Genomic DNA, 12,507 nt, shown 5'->3' on the forward strand with positions numbered 1-12,507 from the left:
GTGAGCACAGAAAGGGACGTGCCAGGGCCACGACTGATAATCTTCACAAGTCACAAAAAATAAAAACACACTGACTGTGAACTAACATCATTCATTCCTGTTTTTTTTCTCACTAATCTGGTGGGGACGCACATTACACACACACACACACATACAAAACACACTCCAGGAGAGAGACTGAGAGCAACTGTTCTTTCTAAATTTGTCAGAGGGAGAGAGCAGAGAACACACCCCTTGTGCTTATGTGAGCATGTGCGCGCGTGTGTGTGTATCAGAGAGCGCAGACAAGACCAGTCTTCAGGCCGTCCCTGCGGGTGTTAAAGCTCCCCTCTTCCTAAACTGGGCACCACCTCTTCTCCTCCTCTTTAGTAAAATAAACAGCCCTCTTACAGTCCCACTGTGTCAGACTGGGCTATGCCAGATGCCCTTGGTTTTTCATGAGTGTCTAATAGAACATTAATAATGCACAAGCACCAATAACACACACATCAGTATGTTAGTTTCAGAGTCATCCGCGCTGCAAACTAGTTAATGCAGAGGCAGCGGGACTTTGTAGGCCAGGAGGAATCAATTAACCTTATCCTGCATGTAGAGAGGGTAGCTGCATGTATATCTGTATGCAAAGAGGCTGCAAAGTCTAGACAATAAAAAAGGTTATAAAAGAAACTTTGCATAAACAAAGGGTTATAAAAACAATGAAAATTTGAGGAATATTTTTGCTGCGAGCTGAATTTATACACCGCCTCTGGGAGGTAATGTTGACACACAGACAGCAATCTAATCAGGACTGACCTCCCCATTCACCTCACATCAATAACAGCTTCTCAGCATCATTAGCTTGTAAATCACAGAGGTCGTCAATGGGGGGAGGGGAGGGACACCCCCTCTCATAGCTTGAGGTCACAGCCACTGTCCAAAGCTTGTAATGGATCAACAATTCAATGAGGAGAATCTAGATTATCGATCGTTTAGATCTGTGGCTCACTGCGTTGCCAAATCAGACAGAGATGGTGACAGATTGTTAGAGATCGGAGGCAAATCAAGAACAAAAGCTGGGCGTGTTTCAAATAAGTTTGTTTACTACGAATTGCTACTCAACTGATGAATAGAAATTTCATCTAATGCACCTTCATACAAGGTGCAGTGGCTCCTCAGGGAAGGGCAAAGACAAACGCTCACCATAGTAACGCCAAGAATGGTAGGTTATAAATCTGTCAGAGCACAAAGACAGAAAAGACTGAGGAAAGAGGCAGAAATGTGCACATGGTGGCTACTTCCACACTCGAGCTGCCAGTGCTCATCTTTATTCTCTCTAGAGGAGTACTATAAAAACACTAAAAAGAGATCTACAAACCCTTATTTCACCATTTGCTCACAAAGTAGAGTAAAAGAGGTAAAGTTCAGATACTGTGCTTGTTACATTACCATAGTGACGTGGGGCCTGAGCTGGAAAATGGGGCGATGGGTCAGAGGGAATGCCCTACTGTGTATGCATGCATACACAAAGATAACATCCTCACACACACTCTCGCTTTCTCTTCCTCCAAGGGCACCAGAAGTACCCCTCAGTGTAAACCGCATTGTCCTACAAAAGCGAGTAGCTCCTCCCCTCTGAGCTAGTGTAAATTGAGATGGGGTTTACATTCGTGGGTGTGGGGAAAAAAACGTCTCAAAGTAATTTCAGGGGAAGCCTCCTTGAGATATGGGTTGCCTATATCTCCATAAAATTAAGCTGGGAAAATATGAAAATGGCTTCGAGGATCTCTGGGCGAACAGGTTAGGAAGTGCTCCATTTTCCCATCATGAGGGAAGAAAGGGGGATGGGTAGTAGGGCTGTGTATTGGCAAGAATCTGGTGATACAATACGTATCATGATATAGGGGTAACGATTCAATATATTGCAATAAATTTCGATACTGTAAGCAAGGCGATAAGAGGTGCATTTACAAAAAATGTAGGAATACTGTCATAGTATAAAGAACCCATCACCATATGTATAAAATCTTTAAAAAAAAGTCATCATGTGAAATGGCTACCCTAGACCGCGGCTGGAGCGAGGGCTGGGAGGCGTAGTTAAAAGGAAACACTACTGCGGCCCATGGGATGCGTTAGATCGCCGGAGGATCCGGGTACTTCATCATTCGGCAGTCGAGCCAGTTTGGCTTCATGCGCCACTGATCAATTCTCATAGGAATGAACGGGAGCCAGCCTACAACGCTGTATCCAGTTCTCTTTAGTACATCCATGTAAAAGACAAAAGAACAGCGGACATTTTTAAGGACATTAAAAATCTATAGAGTTTTGGAGAACTGATACAGTATCACAAAACATAAATTTCACGATACTCAATATTTTGTTACGCTCCTAATTGGATGAAAAACTATGTTATTTAAAGGTTAACTCTTACACTTTCCCAAAAATATGTTTTTTTCTGAGGTGAAATAAACAATTTTGATGTCTGAAGCTAGATTTTATTCAAACTACCATGACAAGCCAGCACCACCTGGACTGGCTGATTCATGCTTCAAATACCAGAACAAGCCTCAGAGAATGTCAAAGATAAAAATGTACTCAAAACAGCTGGGTGATAAAACTGAAGCCCAGTTACCATGGTTATCGTGAGCATCTGATAAGGACATTTTTCCCCACTCATCTGCTCCCTCTGACATGTCAGAACATGTTTCTGTTTTTCAAAACAATGCTTTGCTGGAACGAAACAGATTATCCCTCTGGGAGTCACCTCTGAAAATAGCCATCAAGGTCACTGGAGAAGCTTTTGACGGACATCTGTACAAGGGGATGTCTTGACTGTGATGCTCAATGAGCCTTACGAGCCTCGATGCATTTGCTCTGGAGTGCCTTGCTGAGGTGAGGACACAGTAAGTCTGTGTTTGGGGTTGTTTTCTCCTTGTTTTCCTGCCTGGTTCAATAGCTATGCTGCATTGGCTCCCTGTGACGCAGAGATCGGATCAATACTGGGTCTCAGGGGCAGCGGAGCAGGCAGCGAAAAGGACTCGACAGAGAATATGCTCCATAGGCTGTGTAATGTTGTAATCAAGGGCTGGTGTCAGCATTGTGGTTAATGCTGTGCAACCATCTTGGTGTTGTGCACGCATTGCTCCTCGCATGAATATACACAGACAAAAAAGAAGAAGAAAACTACACCTGCATACAACTCACATTAGCTTGATTATGGCAAAAATCATAATCGTGATTATTTTTGGTCAATAATGAGATCAAGATTATTTAACGATTCCTCATTGACTTTGGAAACATCATGCAATTAGAAAGAACATTTTGCACCCTACATTTTAAAGTTAAATGCATCAATTTGATGCATTTTGAGAGCAAAATTAAGAGACTAGATTTATAAAGACCCACCGAACGGGGCGAAAGCTCACCGCTGTAAAGGAAAGGGGTGAACTGGATTTATGACAAGACAAAACGAAAGCGTAATTGCGAAACAGAACGCAGCACAACAATTGTTTTATGTCGATTATCTTGTTTTCATAATCGTTGGAAGCCAAAATTGTAATTGAAATTCAATTAATAGCATAGCCCTAACTCAAATACTCAATCATTAATCGGTTAGCGGGTCAGTTTAAAGTTAAATTGACAATACTTGAAAAGCAATTAATTGCTTTCAAGTAAAAATTAGAACCATTTTTCACTATTTTCTGAACTTTTATAGTGTAAACAATTTTGCAGATTAAATCCAAAGCATAAATCAATAGATTAACTGATGAGGACAATAATCATTAGTTACACACAGGTCAGTGGGTCAGTGACCATCTGTGTAACAACACTGCACCAGATTGAGGGGTGCCCCTTGTCCCAATAACCCAACAACAATGTGCAGACAGACAGGAGGATTACTTCTGCAATCATGAACTCCTCTATGAGCTGTGTACAGTATGTGGTATGTTATGTAGAGGCAATCTTTCTGAGCAAAACCATTATTGCCAGCAAAGCCCCAGCATGCCAGATAAATTACAGGATACCTGTGAAGAAATGTACAGATGATTTGCGAAGGAATACAACAGACAATCTGCAACAGAAACTAGTCTTCTCTGGCTAAACATCAGAGCATGTTGCTTTAGTGCTGCCAGCCTTCTGTGCACATACACACACACACAAGCCTGAGGACACAGCAGTATTATCCACACACAAGCACAGACAGTACAGGACCATTAATCATAAGCAACCCAGTTCTGCTTCTCGCCCCATACTCCCCTCATGTGCTACTGGCCCAGGGTTGACTTTGCAGTCTCTGTATTTACCTCAGTGTGGTGCAGAGGTTGCATGCCGCGGAGATTAAAATCAAAAGGACAGAGGGCTGGGGGTGGGGGGTGAGTGCATTGTTGAACTCATACATGCACATACCCTCCTGGTGAACATTAGCAAGACCATACCAGTTAAAAGCTGTCTTCTAAATCTATCAAAATGAAAGCGTCCAATGCATTTATTGTGGGAATGAAATCAGCTGGGATAATTGACACTTATTGTGTTAGTGGCCAGTAACTGTATAACACAAGAGCTTTGCATCCTTCAAGTTTGTACAGCGGAGCAAAACTAGTGAAACTTGCAAAAGATGCAACATTATTCCTTCACTTTTTATAAATGTCAGGTCATAAGCATGGGAAATCAAATGAATTAGAGGACATCCTACCCAGGTAGAGAGATGCATTTTCTTTCTTCACATTGTCGTCCAGGTAGGTGGGCCCCAGGGTGTAGATTGGCGTCGACCCCATGCCCACAAGTATCTGGGCGCAGATGAACAGAGTCACATACAGGTTGTGCTCGTTGCCCTCCTGGTCGCGAGGACACGACGCCACATCGAGCTCACGCCCGCTGCTGTTGCCGCTCTGACAGAGGCCTTCGCGGCCAGTTGAGGAGTTCATCTCCTGGATCTGGTAGGGTGGCGAGATGAAGTGGGGCAGGGAAAACAATGCCGCCCCTACAGCGATGATCACCCCACCCACAGCCAGCCAGCGTGGCCTCTGACCCCTGCCCCCAAAGTAGGAGATGAAGACCACCACCAGCAAGCTGCCGATGTCGAAGCAGCTGACCAGCAGGCCGGACTCAGAGCTGCGCAGGCTGTAACGCTTCTCAATGGTGGTGATGACACTGCTCAGGTAGCCCGAAACCATCAGGGACTGAATGAAGGTCAGGTAGCACATGCAGAACAGGAAGCAGCGGGAGTCCCTCAGGATGGCCCGCGCATACTTCCTGGCTGGGATACGGATAAGGCGGGTGAGAGAGAAACCAAGTTTTTTACCCCCGGAGCCAGCGGCCCTGTGGCCCTCCACGGGTAAACAGCTGCTGAGCCCCACCATGCTGGAGGCAGAGGGGGAGAAGTCCGTCCTGGAGGAGGGAGTCTCTGCCTGGCTGGAGTCTGGGGTTTTTAGCTGGAGCTCGCTGCCCTCATCCACAGCCACACAGGTGTGGGTGGTGTTGACCAGTCGAAGCTCCGCAGCGGGCCCGTTAAGGATGGGTAAGCTCTTGGACTTGAAGCAGGTCTCTGGGTCCATGTACTGGTCCTGGAGCTCACGGATCTCCAGAGACTCAGACAGGTCACTCCCTGTTTCGTCGTTGTCCGATGAAGTCATGGTGCAGCTGGAGATGCAGCTTCTGTCAGTAACTAGTGCCACATGAGGACACAGCTGGAGAAAAGACTCTGCCCTGCCAGTGGGACTGGGTCGGACTGAACCCCGCTAGTTATGTGCATGTTTTATTCCACATAGCTGAATAAACAGCAGCTCTTTCTCTATCACAATGTTAGCTCCAAAGCCACTAGTGATGTCTTGACTGGATACAGACGAACATCACCTTCCTTAACTTAACAATATTGTCCAAGGAGTGTTTACAATAACTATCTTATAGGATTATAAAAAAAAAAAACATATACAGATAACAAAAAGGTGTTGTCTTTACAATGCCCCCCTAATGTAGGATCCCATGTGGATGTTGGTTTTATGGCTCTTTGTTAGATAGCTTGTCATAGGGTTTTTTTTTGTTTCCTTTGTCCCATAGATGTGCAGCATCCTAGAGAAAAAACAATAAAAACATGAAATTAAAATATTAACAAATACCCAAAAAAATATTTCTACTTCCAAAGCAGACATTTATTTATATACAAGCACACAAAAAACATTTTGCACTTCTGTCATTCTGGTAATATGTCCACCCCTGGATTAAACCGGTCACTAAATTACAAGCCAAAAGAAAATAACCCACCAAATAAAACCAAAAATAACCTACACGCACAAACAACAACCGCATATATATATATATAAAAGGTAATCATTACAGGTGTGATACTGTCGCAGCTGCGTTAATTAACACCTAGAGAGAAATATAGCAAGAGAACAAAAGACCACGCTGTCCACTGACTTTGGAAAGAAATAAAAACCCGGATTTCAACGCCACACTTTGCTGAAATTAAGCCACAACAAGTCGCGTCTTCGACTAAAACGGTGACAAATGTTATTTGACATAAGTTGTGTGGTGTGCTGGCGGTACATGAGGCTGTCATACTCACACAGGACAGAGGGAGGTAGCCTGTTGTTCTCCACGGAGCGGCCACTCAGTGAATGAGAGCTGCTGCTGCTTGCTGCGGATGGCTGCTGCTTGTGGGCAAATGATGCCTTCACGGGCTGTTGGAAATAATACAAATCAGAGTTCGGAGCACACATTTTTTTTTTTTTTTTTATTTTATTTCAAAATTACAGTATACATGGTAACAGTAGAAAACATTAAAAACATTTACATACAAAAGAAGCATTGCGAAAACATAAACAAAGAGCTGTGACAAACATAAAAGGACAACAGAAATGAAACAAAACAAACATAAAATAAAAAAATAAAAAAATAAGTAGATAATAATAAAAATGACCACGCGAGAGTATGACAATAATTTCACTTAAAAACATTAAAGATATTGCACACATTCATTGTTTTCATTGCTTTTTTGTTTTGTGAGGAAGAAATTGTTGACAGATATAATTCCATTTTCAGGAATCCTCCTTGTGTGTGCCCATGTAAATGATATTACTATATATTTGTGCTCCCCCCTTTTTATTTTCTATTAACTTATTTGTTGATTTAATTTATTATTACTCTCGTATTTTTGTATTATTATTGTTTGTTTGTTTTTTGTTATGTGTGTTTTTTTGTTTTGTTTTGTTTTTTAACTCTACTCTTTCTTTTATTATTATTATTATTATTATTATTATTATTATTATTATTATTATTTATTTTCTTAATTTTATTTCAATTTTGAATGTTGAAGTTGTTTTCTCTATTGTACTTAATGAGTTTGTCTATAAGCTCATCTACTTAAAAAAATGATTTATAAACTATTGTAATTATGAACTGTAAATTGCATATATGTAAACAACCTTGAAAAAATAAAGTCTAAAAAAAAAAAATACAACAACTTTTATTTACAAATGTCACGCTTTGAATATGTAAAATCCGACGCGGTGAAGGTAGCTTGAACGCAGCAAATGTGGGGGTGAATTGTTTTCACACCAGCCATATTGGGACTTGTAGTTTTTAAGGTGAGTCAAACGTGCGTTCAGCTCAATATCTAACTACATGTACAGCTGAGATGAGTAGCAGCGACCCTCTGAGATATGAGCCACACAGAGTATTCCTAAAAATGCTAATGCATTCGTATTTTCATTCAGCTAATTTCCCATTACACTACCTCTAAGACTGCATATACCAGCATGCTTTTCGGCACCATATGGTGGCTTGTTTAGTACATGACGTCATCTCGACAGCATGGGACCCTTGCTGACCCAGAGATTGATAGAAATCAAAAGAGAAATGTGTCTGTAAAAAAAGAAAAGGAAACAACAGCAGTGATTTACTGGTCATATAGACAATTGGCTCTGTGTATAGCAGTCTCTCTGACACAATAAAATGTCTAGTGAAGTCAGTTTATTTTTTTCAGGGAATACTACCACTCACTCATTGATGAAAAAGTGCTTCAGCTGAGACATTATAATGAACATTGGGTAAACCCAACTGGAATAACTCTCTATCTTGGAGTAATTTAAAATACACATTGTTAAAGCTGAAACTAATCTTAAAATGTATTCAGTTTACACATCAACAAGATATAATCACATTAATGTCACTCATATAAAGACTTGTCTTAAAGAGGACAAAAATATTGTTGTTGTTTTTCTGATGCAACATTACTGAGTACATTTATAAGGTAAAAATGTGACATATAAATAAAGATAAGATAAGATAAGATATTCCTTTATTAGTCCCGCAGTGGGGAAATCTGCAGTGTACAGCAGCAAAGAGGATAGTGCAAAAAACAAGATGCATCAGCTAACAGTAAAAAAAGAGCTAAACAAAGTGTAACAAAATATGAACCATTTAAATAGAAGGAAGTATAAAAATAGGAGCAGTATATACAGTATTGACAATAAACAGACTATTAACAAAATTGCACAAGTTGAAAATGATATTGCACAGTGAGAATGAATGAAATTCCACCTGAAAATATCAGGTTATTGTCAGTTTTTGGTGTGTAAATGTAAAGTGTATAAGTGAAAACTGATTCTGTATTTGTCTGAATAAACATTAAAATTTGACTTTTATTTTTTTTAAAAGGTCAAATGTGACTGGATGGAGATTAAATGGAAAACATTGGTGCAGACGGAGAATTAAGATGTACTCTTTTTTTGTAGAGAGAGTTGACTCCCAGTGCCTGTCAAAGGGATGGATGACTTTCCCCAAGGTCATTAATTCTTTTCCTGGACCTGGTGGGCTGGGTGATCAATCCCGCTCCTCCTCCTCCGCACCTCATTCTGATGCTCTTTGGTTCCTCATCGGAGGAATAGCATTAGAACGAAGCTTGAATGCCAAATCTCTGCTTTGCTACCCAAAATTGCAAACAAATGTCTATTAATTTTTTTAAATTTTGTCTCCTAACATTAAAATCACTTGTTTTTTATCAACTTAATTGACACACAAGCTTAGCTTCCCCCCCCCCAAAAGTGTGAAAGCTCAACAGTCCACCATCTCACTGTTGTATGAGAGAGAAAGACTCTCAACAGTCAATCAGAGGGATCAGTGAGAAGCATCATGGTCCATCATAGAGGCCTCTGTTCATCTCTCTCCCTGGCTATCGGCATGCAGCAGGCTAATCAATACCTCAAACCACCATGAATACACAACAGCATAAAGGGAAGAGAGGAATTATTCTGCAGATACTGTATCGCACTGTATCATCATGGCAGAGCATCTCTGCAAGTTTAGCTACAGTAGGAAATCTATTATAGTCATTTGTTGTCAATTTAATATATGTTTGTGAAACTAGTGTGTGCTTATGTGATGCTTATTTAGCCCTTACCAACAGCAGTTGTTGTCAACTTTGGGGTACTGGTCCTTAAGGGGGTCACACCATCATTTCCGGGCTTCACCAGATGCTTGTGGAGAAATAGATTTGCCTTAGAATAGATTTAATTGATTGTGTGTGAGAGTCAAAGTGTGCAAGCACATGAGTTTCTGATGGGCAAACACCAATTGTTCTCGGGGGTCGCGACTCAAAAAGGTTGAGAACCACTGACCTACGGTATATACTGCTAATACACCATATGCTGCAATTGCAATTGAAAACCCCTTTTAAAGATTTCACAATATAGGAAAGTTTCTTTTCTTTATTTTTACCACAATGATCCAAATTATTTGGTCATATTGGTGAGGGCATGTTAATACAGACGAAGTCATCTAAGTCAGATATTGACAACATTCAGATCAAAGAAAAGTCAGGAAAAATAAACATAAATACATAAAATAAATATGTCTAATTTCCTGTTTCTCTTACAATCCCTTGGGGGGTTCTAACGTGAGGTTGGGAACCACTGATTTAAGTTATCACTGAGAGTAAAAGGTTGAAAGCAATACATAATAGTCTCATTTTCAACACTGTCTCATTTTTATACAGTCCTATACTGTCAGATTATTTTTAATGTTGCTATAATCTCTTAACAAATAATGTATACATAGTGGCTTTAACATCAAGAGATCCAAATCAAGACAGGCATTTGGACAGGCACCCTATTGATTAACTGACAGCAGAAGTACTGATTCTTGAATACACGTTTCCTTTTCATACTTCAATTTGTGCACTTCATCAATTTTATATTTCATGATTTGGTTTGCGCCAGGTCGGAGTGCAGGGTCACCAAATGAAAAGCAGAGGTCGAGATTCAGTGACTTGCTCAAGGGTACTACAGCAGAGCAGATTCTTGACCCTGGCTCTTTCAGGGAAAGGATAGGGGCTTTGTGTGACACTATCTAGATCCTTGCTTGTGTTGTATGAACTCTCAGATGTGCGTCGCTTTGGACAAAAGCGTCTGCTAAATGAAATTGTAGAATCGTACATACATATAATGTTGTTTTTTATTATTATTTAATTGATCCATCTTTAAATATGTCTGGCAAAGGCAGACAGTAATTATGCCAAACTCAATATTTCTAATTCTCTGCAAGAGGTTTAAGTAGAAGAAGAATATACAACATATTGTATACATACAGCAGATGTTTTGCCAGCCAAAAGCCATTGATTTAGAGAAGACAGCGAAGTTACAGGGACATTCAGATAGCCTTTGACCTTTCTGAAAACAGAGAGAGTGTGACAGGAGAAGCCTTTTCAAAAGGTTACCATGTCCATGCCTTCTCAGAAATAGTTCTGATAGAGTACAGTACCGTTTTAGAAGAACAAGAGCAGCAGCAGAACAATACATGTCTGTTTTTGGTGCAGAAAAACAAACACTCAAACTTCCCATGTGAACGAGTGAACCAGCACAATAGACTGAACAAGCATGCCTGCATTTTTTAAAAGGGGCTCTCGCTACAAAGCTTTCCTTCATATTTAAATGTTTCCCACAGTCATCGCCAACAGTTATTGCCGTATTGCATTTCTCATAATACCCACCAATAAAATACACAGCCTCTCATTAGAACAACTGTAAAATCTGTTTATCGCTCATAGAGGGTCAGAAATCAAACCTGTTTAAAATATCAATATTGATGGGCTACATTCAGACCAGTGTTATGCAGAAATGGATCATTCCCTGGTGATAACTGTTTTATAGAGATAATTCAATCTAACTGTTAATAATCCTCAAAATAACTGTCTTGGATGTATTTATAATGTGATTTAGAGAGATGTACTGATTTCAAAACTGAGCACTGCTGCCACAAAGGAGAGAAATACAACATCACCCTCTAGTGTGCAAACTAGTTCAATGAGGCCGAGATCTGCAGAGAGGCTGTGTTTCTGAACAGGACCAGTAGATGGTGCTTAGTCCTCAAGATTAGCATCCAACAGAGGCATCATAGGCAGGTTTTGGGTGAAATAAAAAAAAAAAATAGAATTTATAAGTTATTTTTTCAAGGTTTTGAATTGAATTATTATGTATTATTCCAAGGGCAGATAAATATTTTAAGTATTTATCAAGGTAAATTGTTTTATTTTACTTTTTTATTCATCAAATTATTTTATTTAAAGCAATGAAGATCAGTTTGTCATGAAAACTCATGAAAACTGTTGTATACGGTCTGTATAAGAGCTGTCTTAGAAACTAACCCTAATGATCTCATCAGATTACTTCAGGAACAACAGACAGAAACCTGCGTTACAAACTCAGTGAAATGAGTTCAAATGATGTGAGTTTACCAGGTTCACAGTCTAGAAAAAGATGGTATCGAGTTGCATCAGATTTTGACCAGTCTTTTGAATTTGTCCCTCACAAGTTACCAAATTGTGTGCAAAATAAATACCACTTTAAATAAATAGAAAATTAAAGTCTTCTTTAATTCCATGAAAATATCAGCCGATTAGACTGTTGTCAAGCTATTAAATAGGCGTTATCGGTCACTATAAGCACCATAGATATGGGTCATTAGGGGCCTACTACACCCAATATTAGGTGTTATCATCTATTCATATGGTAGATCACCAAAAAAATGGTCTAAAAGAACATAAAACAGGGAGGTTTCACCTTGGAGAGTGGAGATCGCATCCTGTGTGAAAGTTGTCTTTGAGTTCACAAGCTTAAGTTTCACTTTAACTTTTGAAATGTAGTTATTATAAGCCAAAATACATAATTTTTTTCATTAACTTAACTAAGTGGTTTTGTTGCCTAAACCTAAAGAAGCCGTTTTTTTTGTGTTCAAAGTGTAACATTCACATGTTTCATTCAGTTTTACGTGTTGCTTTTAAGTTTCCCTATCACTTTAACAATGTAGTAGGCGTAGTAGGCCCCTATTGGCCCACATCTATGGTGCTTATAGCGACCGATATTGGCTATTTAATGAACTGATAACAGTCGAATCGGGCGAAAATATAAAGTTAAATAAAATACATTTTGTCATTTTATATACTATATATTATTTAACAGCCAATGATATTCAGCATTCCTTTGATCTTTTGTCTTCCTTTCCAGCCACACATTAGATTCACTCTTACAATGTCTG

At 39.7% G+C, this 12,507-nt stretch overlaps 1 protein-coding gene across 1 annotated transcript in view; it reads right to left on the minus strand.

Moving 5' to 3' along the window:
• The window catches only part of slco5a1 (solute carrier organic anion transporter family member 5A1), a 41,659-nt gene extending 34,981 nt beyond the window's left edge, over positions 1 to 6,678 (minus strand). Inside the window, 2 exon segments of the mRNA XM_074621616.1 lie at positions 4,670 to 6,045; positions 6,542 to 6,678. Of these exon segments, the coding sequence (XP_074477717.1) occupies positions 4,670 to 5,609 (940 nt within the window). The 5' untranslated portion in view covers positions 5,610 to 6,045; positions 6,542 to 6,678.
• Positions 6,679 to 12,507: the final 5,829 nt, after the last annotated feature.

The sequence above is a fragment of the Sebastes fasciatus genome, chromosome 21 (assembly GCF_043250625.1).
Source record: "Sebastes fasciatus isolate fSebFas1 chromosome 21, fSebFas1.pri, whole genome shotgun sequence".
NCBI lineage: Eukaryota > Metazoa > Chordata > Actinopteri > Perciformes > Sebastidae > Sebastes > Sebastes fasciatus.